Genomic DNA, 16,336 nt, shown 5'->3' on the forward strand with positions numbered 1-16,336 from the left:
GGCGATTCTTCTTGGCATTGACTCCACAAGATGTTCAAAGGATGCGAGGGATCTGACACCATGCCTGATAAATAGCACTGTCCAGCTCTGTGAGATTTGATGGTTGTGGAACCAGCTGCCTGATGGCTCTTTTAACTTCGTCCCACAAATGCTCCATTGGATTGAGATCTGGTGATTCTGGGGGCCACCTAAGCAAGGTAAAGTCTCTCTCATGTTCTTGAAACCACTCCTGCACAATACGAGCACCATGGCATGGTGCATTGTCTTGTTGGAAGAAGCCATCTCCATTGGGATACGCCATCAACATGATAGGATGAAGTTGATCAGCAACGATACTTAGGTATGTTGTGCTATTCAGATGTTGTTCCACATGAATTAAAGGGCCCATATTATGCCAGGAAAACATACCCCAAATCATAACACTGCCCCCACCAGCTTGAAGGGTTGTACTCAAGCATGTGGGGTGCATGCTTTCATGCTGTTTCTGCCAAATTCTCACTCTGCCATCTGCATGATACAACTGGAAACGTGATTCATCGGACCACATGACTTTTTTCCAATGCTTGACTATCCAATCCTTGTGTTCCTGTGTGAATTGGAGACGTTTTATCTTGGTAACTGCAGACAGCAAAGGTGTTTGAACAGGCCTTCGGCTTCCATATTCCATACGATGCAGTGTATAGCTAATTTGCCTACAAATGTCAGGTGGTCATGATAATCTGGCCACTGCTGAGGAGATATATTAAGGTCTTTGGCCTACTTTTTAATAGATTTGTTTTTCTTATTGTTGAAATTTAAGAATTCTTCATATTTTGGATCAGTTCTTTATCAGATATATCTTTTGAAAATATTTTCTCTTAGTCTATGATTGTCTTCTCATTCTCTTGACATTATATTTTACAGAGCAGAAGTTTTCTAATTTTAATGAAGTCCAGATTATTAATTATTTCTTTCATGATTCATGCCTCCTGTTATATTGCATCTAAAAAGTCATCACCACAGTCCCTGATCATCTAGGTTTGCTTCTATGTTCTCTTCCAGGAGTTTTATTGTTTTCTGTTTTATATTTAGATTTGTGACTCATTTTGAATTAATTTTTGTAAAGGACATAAGGTCTTTGTCTAGATTCATTTTTTTATCATGTGGATCAGGTGTCCTTGAAGTTTTTAAACAGGGGGCCAGTTCACTGTCCCTCAGACCGTTGGAGGGCCAGACTATAGTTTAAAAAAAACTAGTTGGCTGCTAAGCAACAGGCAGCGGTGGCAAAAACACCCGGCCGGCCAGATAAATGTTTTCAGCGGGCCGCATATGGCCCGCGGGCTGTAGTTTGAGGACCCCTGACGTGGATGTTCAGTTATCCCAACAGCATTTGTTAAAAATATTATCTTTTTGTCATTGTATTTTCTCCTTTGTCAAACATCAGTTTGTGACTGGATGGGGACTGGGCCAGAGCCAGTCGGCTTCAGGCTGGCCTATAGTGTGTGGGTTCTTGACTTGGTGCAGGAAAGATTTCACAACACAAGTCCAGGTGATTATGAGGATATTTTTAAAAATTATTTATTGTTTAAAGTATTACATATGTTTTTTTCCCCCCACTGACCTCTCCCCAGCTGCTCCCACCCACCAGCACATACCCTCACCCCCCTACTGTCTGTGTCCATTGGTTATGCTCATCATATGCATGCATACAAGTCCTTTGGTTGATCTCGTACCCACTCTCCCTCCCTGCCTTCCCTCTGAGGTTGGACGATCTGTTCAATGCTTGTATACTTTTAAAGCTGAGGACATGAAACAAAGGAAAGACTTAGGATAGAAGAAGCAACAGGAGAGAACCTAGGTGGTGCTCTGCTTTGGCTCCCTGGAAACATTATAGGAAAGAAGTGATGCTGTTAGCTCACTGGGAAGTGGAGGTCACAGTGACAAAAGTGAGCCAAGGTGGGGCTGCTGTTAGCTGGAAAGTTAGAGAAAAAAGGGGCCTTGCAGACAGAGTCAGGGGGTAAGCCCAGGACAAGCTGTCATTGCCCATTGCTCTCCTAGTTCCAAGTCTCAGGAGACTCTTAGAATTAGGAGGAAGTAAAAAGTTCAGGCCAAGAAAGGCATATGGGCATGCTTTAAAGCAAGACCACACTGGGTCTTTGTCTTGAAAGTTTTTATCTTTTTTCTGTGGGTGAGAATCTTAGGGGAGGGTTTCAGTAGAATATTCATCAGCTTTCCAGGTATGTTTTTAACATGATAATAAAATTGGGGAGTTTGGGATTTTTCTTTGGTCCCCTTTACTGTTTTACTTTTACCTTTGATCTGTCTGGCTCTAAATAGGTTTTTGTTATTTGTTACCCTTACTTTATCTGTCCTTGGTTTTAGCTAGCACAAGTGGCATCAATTGGGTCTCTGTTTTTTATCTCCCCAACCATGATGATTTAAGCTATGTATTCTCTGCTTAGGGAGAAGAGGTATAAACCGTTTGTTCTCCAGTGTCCTTGGTTAGAGAAGATAAGGTCTTCTATTTGTCGATTCTTATGCCAATACCAGACTGTCTTGGTTACTATAACTTTATAGTAAGTCTAGAAGTTGAGCAGAGTCAGTCCACCATCTTTGTTCTTGTTCTTCAATATTTTATTAGCTTGTCGGGGTCTTTCGCCTTTCCATATAAACTTTAGAATCAGGTTTTTTATCCACAAAATAAGTTTCTGGGATTTTGATTGGGATTTCATGGAATCTTTGGATTATTTTGAATCTTCCTGTTCTTGAACAGGTATTCTCCATTTACTTAGTTCTTCTTGATTTCTTAATCAAAAGTTTGTAGTTTTTATCAGATAGATCTTGTACATATGTATTTTGTTAGATTTATACATGTTTTATTTTTGTGGATGGTAATGTAAATGGTATTATGGTTTTAATATCAAATTCCATTTGTTCATTGCTTGTTCATTCCATTTATTCAAAGCCATTGGCTTTTGTATATTAGTTTTACATCCTACAACCTTGCTGTAATCACTCAGTAGTTTCAGGAGTTTGTTGATTCTTTCAGACATTCTACATAGATGGCCTTGGCATCTTCTTATTGTATTAAGTGAGCTTACAGTATGATGTTGAAGACCAATGATGAGAGTGGACATTCTTGCCTTGTACTTGATCTTAGTAGAAAAACTTAAAAGTTTCTCACCATTATGCATATTGTATGTTTTTTGCAGATATTATTTATCAAGTTGAGGAAGTTTTCTTTTATTCTTAGTTTACTGAGAATTTTTATCATGAATGGGTATTGAATTTTGTCAAACACTTTTTATGCATCTATTGATATGTCAGTTAATCTTTATAACAATTTTCTTGTGACTGATATTGCCATATTCATTTTATAGATGGGGAAATTAAGGTTCAGCAGTGATGTAGCCTCCCAATAGTTCCCCAATTTCTGATGGAGTCAGGATTAAATCTACTATTGTTTGACCTGCTCTATAATAGGCTGCCTCCCAGAGCTAACTGTCAACCCTTACTTTTTGACTCTGAACTAATAGGAAAAGTAGATTCTCTCATCATGAGTCTCAATACACTAAACAACCTACCAATATTAAGCTATGTACTTTCTTGAAATATGGATGATTTTTATTATTCATGAATTCTGTATTTGTGAATTTGCCTACTTGCTAAAACTTATTTGTAATGTCAAAATCAATACTTAAGGCAATTTTATGAACATTCACAGACATATGAAGAATAGCAAAAAACTTCCAATGTACATACTCCAGGCTGAGGTCAAAGAAGATAATACTGTACTCTGCCTTCTTATTTCAATTCTGTTACCATAAACAAGAATCCTACTTGTGGTGTACTTAGTGCCAAGTTTTTTGCATTTTGTGCTTTTTGTTGGTTATTTCACTCTTTATATAGCCCCTAAGAGCAGTGCTGAAGTGCTATCTAGTGTTTCTAAGTGCAAGAAGGCTGTGATGTGCCTTATGAAGAAAATACCTGTGCTAGATAAATTTCATTCAGTCATGAGTTATAGTGCTGTTGGCCATGAACTCAATGTTAGTGAATTAATAATATAGATTAAATAAGGTTTCTTTCAACAGAAACACACATAAAACAAAATTATGAATTGATCAGTTGATGAAAATACTGTGACCAGAGGCTCAAAGAAGCCTAACCATGTATTTCCCCTAGAATCAATGGTTGAATATCTGCTGATTTAGTGTTTGTGGAGACTTCATAAAAAATAACTAACATGAATAACAAAAGTCAACTGTATATGTGTTTACTGTTCTTTGTGTGTATTTATAGAAGTGGACTACTTGCCCTTGGATTAAAGTTCCACTGTTGTATCATTTTACTGGTTGTGCTAAACTTTCTTCAGGGATTCACCCATTTTCTGTAAATTACTGAATTAATTTACTATGGATGTTATAACCAATTATCATGAGTTTAGTAGCTTAAAGTACACAACTCTATTCTCTCACACTTCCAGAGGTCAGAAGTTTCAAAATGGGGCTAAAATCAAGGTGATGTCAGACTTGTCTTCCTTCTATAGGCTCTAGGGGACAATCTGTTTCTTTGCCTTTTTCAACTTCTAGAAGCTGCCCACAGTCCCTAATACATAGCCCTGCATCACTCTGACCCCCATTTCCATCATCATATCTAATCTCTGACTCTCCTGCCTCCCTCTTCCACTTCCAGGGACATATGTTATTGAGGATGTCTGCTTATAGCACTATCAGTTATTTGCTCCTCAACCCCAAGTCACTTAAGTAGAAAGTACACGACATTTTTCTTTGCATCTTGGCAGAATCACTGATTAGATCCACCTTGGGGGTGGGTGTAGCACAACACTCTGGTACTTAGGATGTTTTCACTGCTGTCTTCTTTTTATCCCAATTTCTAGCCCCTAGAGCCAGGTCAAACCATCCCTATGTCTCGAGAAGAGTTTATGCAGAGGATGACAGAGATTGTTGGTTGGGGCACAAAGGAAGAATACGGGAAGCTCTTTGACAAAGTGGATGTGGCCCAAGATGGCTTCATTACTTGGGACAAGCTGACTTCATTTATGCTGTTAACACTTTATGAAAACGACGAACGAGCAAAGGCGACTGCGGTTCCCCAGTGGAAAGACCTTAAGTTCCTCCCAGTGAAACACAAGGACACCATTCAAAAAGTCATTTTCTTAAAGAATTCAAGTCGTTATCTGACCATCAGTGAGGAAGGTTTATTAGGAATCTGGGGAGAGAATTTAAAGCTGCAACAAACATTCCCCATCACTTCAGATGCCACCAAGCTTAAACACCTGTGGGTGACAAGTCTGGTTTCTCTGGAAAATGTAAACAAGGTACAAAGTCTTTATACATGAATTTATTGCTTGTATAAGGGGACACATGATGGGACAGGGTTCCAGATCAATATCAAGTGTAACACTAGCAGCAACAGAGCATTACTCTTTTGTGCCTCTAACCTGACCTGGAGGGAATACAAGTAGAGCCAAGGGAGCTACTCTGTTTTCCAAGCTGTTCTCCTGTGTGCCTTTAAATGACACGGCTGATGATTCAGATGCTTGGCTTTGTCCCCACTGTGGTCATGCTGCATTATACGCCGAACTGAGAGGCTATACCATGCGTGGCACAGCTGAGTGCAATGACAGGAAACTGCTTGTCTCATTTTGATGATTTTGACCACGGTACTAATCAGTTTCTTAATTCTGATGTGTAGGGTCCACTCAGTTCAAACATCTTTCTATAACCATGCCTACGAGCAAGGTAACATACTGTAAGGAAAATCGGTTTGTGAGAGGATGCAGCTTAAAGAATTCATGTTCTTAGTATTATATTAAGTAGATGGTAAATTTCACTTTAAAAATTTTAAACTCACACACGAGCATGAATAATAGTATTAAGAACCAATATTCACCCTTAACCATTTTCCAATTCACATGCAATCTTGTTTCATCTATACCTCCCCTCTTTGAAATCTAAAACATTCAATCATTTAATCTGCGAATATTTGGTATTTTTAAAATGTGTCTCTTTTTAGTATAACCAAAACACCACTCTACATTTAATATAAATAGCAATAATTCATTAATATCATTAAATATCCAGTCATGTATATATTTCCTTGTCTTATTGTTTTTTAATAGTTTATTGTTTGATAATTAGTTTGAACCAAGATCCAAAAAATTTCAGATATTGTGAATAGTTGCTAAATTTCTTTTGTTCTACACATTTTCTCCTCTGTGTGGTTTGGTATTATGATAATATTGGTTTTTATAAAATGATTTCAGAAGTGTTTCTTCCACTTCTATTTTTTGGGGGAAGAGATTTAGAAGGATTAGAGTTGATTCTTTAAATGTTTGTGGAATTTATTAGTGAAGCATCTGGGACTAGAATTTTTTTGATTACTAATTTAGTCTTTTATTGTGTGTCTGCTGAGTTTTTTATGCCTTTTGAGTTAGTTTAGGTAATTTTTGTATTTCTATGAATTTGTTCATTTAATTGAAGTTATTTGTTGCCATCTAATTGTTCATAGTATTTTCTTCTCCTTCTTTTTTTTTTTAACACTTACCCAAGGATATTTTTCCATTGATTTTTTTGAGAGAGAGTGGTAGAGAGGGAGAAAGACAGAGAGAAATATTGATGTGGGAAAAACGCATCGATTGGTTGCCTCCTTCATGCACCCTGACCAGGGCCTGGGCCAGGGAGGAGCTTGAAACCCAACCAAAGTATGTGCCCTTGACCAGAATCAAACCTGGGAACCTTCAGTCAGCAAGCTGATGCTCTATCCACTGAACCAAACTGGCTAGGGCTATGGTATCATCTTATAATCTTTTCTTTTATTTCTATAAAGTTGATAGTAATATCCACTCTCTTATTTATGATTTTAACAATGTGTATCTTTTCTCTTTTATTTCTTGGATTAGTTTAGGTAAGCTTTGTCAATGTTATTGAAAAATTTGTTTGCTCTTTTAAAACTAGATTTTAAGATATTATCTGGCTTAGGAAGGCTTCTTAGCAGGTTTTTATCAATTGAGTTTTGTGACAGTTTCTGCTTGCTTTGTAAAACATGGTTTGTAAAGTTTCTGTTATGACTGTGTGAATCTGTAGCTCTCTGTGCCTTTGCTTTTGTTTTGTAATTAGTCATCTTGTTCCCGTAGATAGAAGTTGGTGGGTATATGAAGTAAGAATAAAGAAAGAATGTTCAAATAACTTCAATGGCAAATATTTTTTCTTGGTTACTGTCCAAAGTTAGAATAAAACACATTTGTGCCACTGTGCGATACTTATGTAATGCTCTTAAGAATCCTTAGGGAATGATGTCTGATTTGGTGCTAAGATTTGCATGTCTGCTTTGCATATTGATTTCACTAAATCCATCAGACATGCTTTCTGACTTTCTACATTGTTTCTTTAGATAGCGGTGGCTTTTACAAGTAAAGAGATTTGTTTTTATGATCTGCTGTCCAAAGAACAATTTCCTTGTCAATACAAACTCCAAGGCCTGAAAGGAACACCAATTTGCATGGATTATTGGTATGACCCTCTTGATGACAATAAATCAATTCTGTCTTTTGGGGACATAACTGGAAAGGTAAGTAAGGGAACAATAAGATTGAACACTATCTACTTAATTATCAAACAGTAGCTACATATAGAAATAGAATGCAATGAGTGTGACCTTCTAATTGAACTGCATTATAGATTATAAGACCACACACGATGGACATGGAAAAAAATGGATTAGGTCATCACAATTTCTCTTCTTTTTTATTTTAAGTTTTTATTTATTGATTGGCAAGAGAGAAAGAGAGAGAGAGAGAGAGAGAGAGAGACATCTATCAGTTGCTTCCCGCCTATGCCCGGACCAGGGATTAAACCTGCAACCTGGGTCTGTATCTTGACTGAGAATGGAACCTGCCACCTTTTGATGTATCAGATGACACTCCAACCAACTGAGCCATACCAGCCAGGGCCTCTCTTCTTGCTTATAACAAACAATCTCCATTGTGGGTTTTCTTGACTATGTATAATCTCAATTTTCATATTTAGAATTTTTTTTCTTTTTTCACCATAGGATGCTTATAATCTTAAAAAACATATTTTTATTGATTTCAGAGAGGGAGAGAGAGATAGAAACATCAGTGATGAGAGAGAATCATTGATTGGCTGCCTCCTGCATGCCCCACACAGGGGATTGAGCCCACAACCTGGGCATGTGTCCCGACCAGGAATCAATGCCCAGCCGTTGAGTAACACCAGCTGGTCTAGATGCTTATAATCTTTTAGATTCCAATATTAATAAACACTTAATATCAAATGACTAAAGTTATCTCTCATAACTCTTTCAAATTCCGTATTCTGATTTTTATTCATAAGGTTTCAAGCTTCTCAGTACCAGCCTCCTGGAAAGTGATCATTTCCTCTACATTTAACAAAGGATAGATGCCTTAGAGAGGCAGCACAGACACCCAGACAGGGAGGAAATGATTTCTGACTTCCTATCAAATTCCACCCGATCTCTGTAAAACTATTATCTACTGAATGACACTAGAATATGGCTGTGAACTCTTAAGCAGTCTAATTTGAACAATTTCCTTTTATAATTGTCAAAGATTTTTATTCTTACTGTTATTAATGACGAGTATATCATAAAAGTAAATGAACCGCCCTTGGTAATTGCCTTACTAACATTGTAGTTGCTCTGTCTTTTAATATAACTGCTTGCATCTTTTAAATAATATTGAAGAACTTCCTATTAATTCAATACCAATTTTTTAATGTTAAAGAATGTAGATTTTTCTTGCAACAATTTCTCTGCCCATGTTTGTTTCTCTCTCAATATTCCTCTCAAGGTTCAAGCCATTGTTTTCACGACAGCCTTGATTTCCCTGTTTGAGTGTCCCGCTAGTGCATGTGAAAATGAAGAAGCCACTGTGACCATTAACTGGGCAGAACTGCTCTCTGGATATCACAAATGTTGCTATACGTTAGAGCACAAACTTCATCGTGGAGAGTGGGTCAGGCAAGGTACTGCATTTCCGTAGCAAAGAATGAAACGATCAGCTTCAACTTCTTCGTTTATATTCTTTGATGAAAATGTTTCACACTAAATGTTCAAGTTTAGGCACCAGTAATTAGTTCTCTGGAGATTTTGTCCTGGAATCTTTGCTATCCCTTGCATACTAGCAGGACCCTTTCTTTTTTTTATTTCCTTCTAAATTATGCCTCATATAATTAATTCAGGTGAACTGTGCACTCACAACATCTCAAGAGAAGGGAGAAAATTGCCACAAAATCCATTTAACTTCGACACCACTCTGATCCTAACTGGTCTCATCTAGTCACTTCAAGATGCTTAATAAAAGGATTTAACAAATCCCCTCAAAACCACTCCATTGTTTCCTTTATACTCTCATGGGAAATATATTAGTTTGACTGCCTTCAAAATGGAAACTTCTTAATTACCTTTTCTACCTTTTTCTCTTTTTTGATATAGTGACTGAGTTTCTCTGATCTTAAGTGACATTTCTGTGTGTGATAGGATTACTTATAAAACAGAAACTAGAGAAAGCCAGAACTTTCATAAACCTAGTCACCAATGAGTTTATTAGTTTCACAATATGCCTAATTTTTACGAAATTTGCATCTGATGGTCAAGATCCAGATGTGCGATGTCCACTCTAATATCTCCTTGGGTCCAGAAACTGAGGACTATGGTAATTTTCTCATTTCGAAATTTCTACACTAAATAATGCCCACGGAGAGGAATGGAAACTCACACTCTCATTGACTGCATTGTAGGTCTAGTTCTAATTTGCTTTGAAGAATAGAGTCAAAATGGACCCAGCCGTTGGCTCTTATGGTAGTTTTACACTTTTTGGGTTTTAGGAGGTTAGTGATTCTTTAATGCATGACCCACAATAATAATATTTCATAGGAAAAACTATTGATCATGCATTTTCCTTCAGTATAAATTATACCATGTCTTTGGTACCTTTTACCCATCCTTTAATTATGGCAGGATATTAATAGTGGAAAAAACAAAATATGTTATTTATTTATTTATTTTGGTCATCAACTATGTGCGACAGGCACACAATTGTGTGTTACATTTTCATAAAATGGAAACAAAAATCACAGTAGTAGAAACTGTAAGGGGCTATTGAAGCTGCTTCCAAACAAGCATGATATTTTAATACATAAACCAAAGACTAGATAGACTATGGTAATACAGTCATAGTTCTTAAAATCTACTTGTGGTAGGTTTCCGGAAGTTTAGTGTATTATTTGAGCCCCAATGACCTTAAATTAATATGGATAATACAGAGAAGTAGCTAATAGAAATCTGTTTTTGAAAAGGTTGGGGATGTACCAAGGGTGGTTTTAAAATTGAGATTTTTTTTTTCTGAACATGAATAATAGTTTAAGTATCACTTTTATGCTCAGGGAAAGAATGTCAAGTTCTCACTCTAAACCCTGTCGCTCTTTCATGTAAACCTTTCAAAAAGCAACCCTGTTGGTGCAGGAAATTGCTCATGAGCATTTGTCTGTTAAGTTGAAGGACAAAGAACTTTTCTCTTGGGCCATGTGAATTCATTGCTCATCTTGTTTACGATGTGTGCTTTCTTATCTTTAGTTTTCTTATCTACTGACAAGAGAACATTGGAACTTAGTTTAGTACCAACAGTAGAGATTCCTGTTTAAAACATGAAGAATCCAACTTTAGAGTTTAGCCTCTAAATCACTGTAGTTAGGAAATGGTTAAAGAAAAGTTTTATATGTGAAAAATAGTAGGGATCTTTGCTATCTAACCTGGATTATGTAATTTCATAGCTTTTGAATCAAAACTCATTGTAACTAAGTGGATATTCTTTAGAAGAATAACTGAGAAAACATATTTACTTTGGCCAGTTTATTTAAATTGTAGACCTCATGTGTCAATCAATCAACAATTATTTATCTTTTATGTGCTTTAAAATTGCCTTTGGCATTGGAGACTGCAGAATTAAGAGTAATTATAGGCTTGACTCTCAAAAAACTTAATATATGAGGAGAAGGGAGGAAGCAGGGAGGAGTGAGAGGGGCTGGAGTCCAAAATAGGACAATGGGCTTCCTAGTGACTGTGCTCCTTGGTCTGCAAGACTTACTCTCTCAGGAGCAAGTAAACATCGGCTGCTTTCATTTGATATTCTTTTTACCCCAGCAACATGAATTGATATCCTTAGAACTCCTCAAGAACTATTTTTGCTGATTTTCTTCTCAGTGTGAGGACTAAATGTACAATTAAGAAAAGAAATACTTGAGCACGCAGGCTAATAATGTTTCACTGAAGCTAAGGATAGAATATCTATAAAACTGAAATGTCAAAGGAAAAACTCAGTTTCCGACATAAGAGTATTAGCTTAGTGCTTTATGATAAGGTTCCGACTTCTTATTTAACGCTTTGAGGTAGAAAATATTTTCATCTTGTCTGAGGGGTTCTGTGTCACATTTTAATGGAAAAATAATTACATCCTGAAATGCTTGCAAAGTAGGTACAGAGATTTCAGGCAATAGTGGCAAGATGTAAATGTCTTAAATCTCAGGGAATTTTCCTTTTTTTTTTTTGGTCCCAAGTAATTGCCTTCTCATGTAGACAGTATCATTGAAAACCACAGAATGGAGGTGCAGCTGTTGAAAGAGTGAGCATTCAACAGCCAACAATAAAAACTATGGATTCTTTATTACATTGAACTGTGTTTTGCCACCTTTGTCTGACCACGGCCAGGAGAAGATACAAAACAGTTTGAACTGATAGCGACATCACTAATTGCTGTGCTAATTAATGGCGCTGTGCCAGAGAATTTAGAATACGGATGCCAGGGTGTTTCCTCAGGGAGCCTTCATAATTGATAGGGACTAGGTTTGAATCAGATTTAGTGTCTTGCTTGTGTGTTGTTCCACTTGGCTGTGTCTAAATCAGTCCTCCGGACAAAAAGATGGTGCACCACTGAGTTAGCGGGAACACCTGCCTTTCCTTCCAGCCTCCTCGCTGCGTTCAAAGCAGTTGAAACCAACTGCAAAGCTGGTTGCCTAGGTTTGAATAAAAGAGGTTTCTCCCTGCAGCTTGTCCTGAGGCGTGATGGAAGGGGAAGGTCCGTTTGTATCATGAACATGGATCTAATCAGCATTTTGTGAAATCATTAAATGAATTGCATTGTTTTAAAAATTGCTTACCAGTGATGAATTAGATGCACTTTGATTTTTAAAAATGGAAGAGAGTTGTTTCTATCTTTCCTCTTTCAAATAGTAGTTGCTCAGAATATAGAGAGCCGCGTGGTGGTCTCAGAGAATGGGACTCCAACTTCAAAATAAGAAATGCAACTGAAAACACACTCTCTCAAATAAGAAACATCAAAGGAAGTTCAAGGCAGGGTGTTTTCCCAAGTCACATGACTCATAAAGTAAAAGCCCAGGGAATGATAAGAATTCCTAGTTAGACATGGCCCAGTTTTTACCCTGCTTCAGATCTACCTGTTGGCAACTGACAGAGAGTGGTCTTGTTCTAGCTCACTCTAAGTGCACCTAATAGCATTACTTACTTAGTTTTTAGGTATAATTTTTCATTTTCAAATCACTTTCCTCACATTACCTAATTGCTATGATACAAGGGCATTTTGGCACATGTGAGGACAAGGATTAATGGTAGATTCCTTAATGTTTTCTAAATGGCAGAGAGCAGAAAAGTTGAAAGTTAGCATCTTAATGGACAGACATTATCAAGTTGTCTTTTTCTCCCTCAAAATATTATCTAACACAAATTTTTAGATAAAATGCATAACCTATTTTTCATGCATTTCTTCTATTTTGACCACATGCGTTTTTATCACTAAGTGCTATGTGGTATCATTTTGTGTGTTTTTAAGCCTTACATAACTGTATCACCCTGCTTGCATTCTCCTGCAATTTGTATTACTCCATGTTGTGAGATAAATCTGTGTTGATTTAAATGGATTTCCCCCAGTATTTCTCAAGTTGTAGATTTTTCTGCCCTTTATCTAGTCTCCTGTTGATGGACATGCAAAGAGCTTCCATTTCTTTTGCCACTACAAATCATGCTTCTAGAACATTCTTTACATGTTTCCTCATGCACATACATGGAGTCTTTTCAGCTCACATGCTTAGGGGTGGACTTGCTATGTTGTGGGTTTGAGTTCATGTACCTTTAATTGGCAGGGCTGCCACATACAGTTATGCACAACTTGGCCATCTGTTGCCAGATGGTTCTTCAAACTGGTGTATCAGTTTACACTCTCAACAGCAGGCATATGAGATCCTGGTTGTCCACATCCTCACCAACCTTGGAATTGTTAGATGTTTACATTTTGCCCATCTGATGAGTGTGAAATACATTCATCAACTGTAGTTTTAATTTGCATTTTCCTGATTACTTGTGAGGATAAAACATCTGTCATAAGTTTATTGGCCATTTAGAATTTGTCTTCTGTGAATTACCTGGCATATTTTTCTATTGAATTGTTTTTCTTTTTCTTATTGATTTGTGCTTCTTTTTTGTCAGTTATGTGTGTTACAAATATCTTCTCTCAGTGTGAGGCATATTTTTCATTTTGTTTTATGGTTTTTTTATAAAAACAAGTTTTTAATTTTAGTGTCAAATTAATCAGTCTTTTTATAATTTGTGCTTCTTTTGGTGTATTGTCTTTTTTAAAAATCATTTTTTAATTTCTCAATTATAGTTAACATATAATATTATATTAGTTTCAGGTGCACACTCCAGTGATTAGACATTATATAACTTACTAAGTGATCATCCTGATAAATCTCGTACCCATCTGACACCATACATAGTTATTAGAATATCATTAACTACTAGAAGCCCAGCACGAGAAATCATGTGGCTCCACCCACCTGCTTGCGCCCCGCTGTGCTTGCGGCCCTGCCCACCTGTGCACAGTCCTGCCCACCCACACACGCCTTGCCACGCTTGTGGCCCCACCCACCTGTGTATGCCTCCTGTTGAGTTTGGTCATTGGTTGTTCTGCGTTACAGTGTGATGACCATAGGCCTTTTATGATATAGATACTGGTGATCTGGTGCACGGATTCGTGCACATTGAAAGGAAATTAATTAGAAGGGGGCCAGCAGGTGGGACTGGGTGAGACGAACTGGACACACCCGGGAGCCAACCTCCCGTGGTCCCTCCCCAGTGTTTGCGGAGTGAGCAGGGGTCCCTCTGGCAGGTGGGGTCCCTCAGGCTGGCCTCAAGGGATCAGGCTGAAACTGGCTCTCCAACATCCCCCAAGAGGTCCTGGAGTGCGAGAGGGCATTCTGCAAAGTTTCTGTGGTACAGGGTGTGGAACGCAAATGCAAGTGTGCAGTAAACCAGATTCAGGGCCAACAGTACCCCAGCAACAACATAACCATGGCCGAAAGTGGAATTGTGTAGCCCGCGAGGAATCAGGCTCCCTCCTCTTTTGTTTTGGGGTGTGTCACCTGAGAATCACTGCTGCCAAGTCACTGCAGCTTGGCAGCTCCTGCATTGAGCGTCTGCCCCTGGTGGCCACTGCATGTCATAGTGACCGGTTGGACAGTAGGAGGAACACTTAGCATATTAGCCTTTTATGCACACACACACACATACACACACACACACACACACACTAGTGGCCTGATGCATGAAATTCGTGCACTCAGGGTGAGGAGAGGTCCCCCAGCATGGCCTATGCCCTGTCACAGTGCGGGAGCCCAGCAATCCATTGCCCCAAAGAGGTAGGCCCCGCCCACCCATGCAGGGCTTCTCAATGGATTGCCCCAAATGCCCTAAAGAGGTAGGCAGGAGCCAGGGGAGGCCTGTGAACCCCTGAGCTGGGTCACGGCAGAGGCCTGTGGACCTCTGCGTGCCTGAGGACCCCCGGCTGGGCCCGTGGTGGAGGCGCCTCTCCGCACACCTGTGGACCCCCGGGATGCGAGCCTTATGCCTCCGGGCCAGTGCAGGGGGCAAGGATGCAGCCTGCTCAGTCGTTACATGATGGCATCCCGACCAATTTGCATATGATCTTATTATTAGATAGATATATATTCCCTATGCTGTACTTTACATCCCTATGACTATTCTGTAACAACCAATTTGTACTTCTTAAACCCTTCACCTTTTTCACCCATCCCCTCACCCCCCTTCCATCTTGCAACTATCAAGATGTTCTCTGTATCTATGAGTCTGTGTTATTTTTTTAGCAGAAATTAATTTTTTTCCTCTATCAATCCCCAAACTCACCAAGAATATTAAAAGCAAATAATTTATTTTTAATCAGCTCACCCCATTCCCTAGCCTGATATTTTAAAAAGATCATAACCTATCATTTCCTTTTCTATCTTTAAGAAGGAGGAAAACATTTTTATCTATCAGATAATTTGATTTTAAGAAAATGGCTTTACTCTCACCTTTTACTCAGGCATTCTCAGGAGGTCTGGCATTCTACAATTTAATCAGAAACAAGTTCTCTCTTGCTTTAGAAATACAGTGTGAATTGTTGAGTCTCCAATATATAACACTACACACAGGCTCATAAATGTCACTTGGTTACCTGCAGATTCAAATCTTGAAGCTATACGTTGAATACCTGAGCAGAATGTACTTTTTTTTATATCCTCAAAGCTGAAGATGATACTTGGATATATTGTGGGAACATGTGACAAAGTAATTTTCTGGGTAGAAATAACTTATTTTGATTATACCATAGTGATATTAGGGAAGTTCAATGAATTTGAAGACATACTAGTGGTATTTGGTTTATACTTTAGATCTTATAATATTGCTTCACTGAGCCAAGTTACAATAACCCTAAGGATTTTTTCTAAACAAAGGGAATATTTTCAGTGAGGTTGCTTCCTAATGAGAACAATTGTCATCAGATTTTATACTGTTGGTACTTCTAGTAAAGTAGCAATAGTGGTGTTAGCAGGTGATCAGGGACCTCTATGCTCCTATAATTAATATTCCCCAGTGAGGCTCAAAGGACGCATCTTAATAGGAACTGATCGCTTCTGCATCCTCGTCTTCCTTCCTCCCTTCTTCCCTTCCTTCTTTGCTTCCTCCCTTCCTTCTTTGCTTCTTTTTACTTTCTTTCTCCCTCTCTTTGCTCCCCTTATTTTTCCTTTTCTTTTTTTAGAAGGAAAGACAGTAGATCAGTGGTTCTCAACCTTCCTAATGTTGCGACCCTTTAATACTGTTCCTCATGCTGTGGTGACCCCTAATTTCATTGTTACAAATTGAACATAATTAAAGTATAATTATTAATCACAAAAACAATATGTAATTATATATGTGTTTTCCGATGGTCTTAGGCGACCCCTGTGAA

General features: G+C 38.2%; 1 protein-coding gene across 1 annotated transcript in view; it reads left to right on the plus strand.

The window, feature by feature from the left end:
• Positions 1 to 16,336, plus strand: part of WDR49 (WD repeat domain 49) — a 142,458-nt gene that overhangs the window by 18,822 nt on the left and 107,300 nt on the right. The window contains exons 2-4 of the mRNA XM_036350561.1: positions 4,877 to 5,317; positions 7,393 to 7,569; positions 8,831 to 9,005. Of these exons, the coding sequence (XP_036206454.1) occupies positions 4,877 to 5,317; positions 7,393 to 7,569; positions 8,831 to 9,005 (793 nt within the window). The remainder of the gene's footprint in view (positions 1 to 4,876; positions 5,318 to 7,392; positions 7,570 to 8,830; positions 9,006 to 16,336) is intronic.

The sequence above is a fragment of the Myotis myotis genome, unplaced genomic scaffold (assembly GCF_014108235.1).
Source record: "Myotis myotis isolate mMyoMyo1 unplaced genomic scaffold, mMyoMyo1.p scaffold_m19_p_2, whole genome shotgun sequence".
Classification (NCBI taxonomy): Eukaryota; Metazoa; Chordata; class Mammalia; order Chiroptera; family Vespertilionidae; genus Myotis; species Myotis myotis.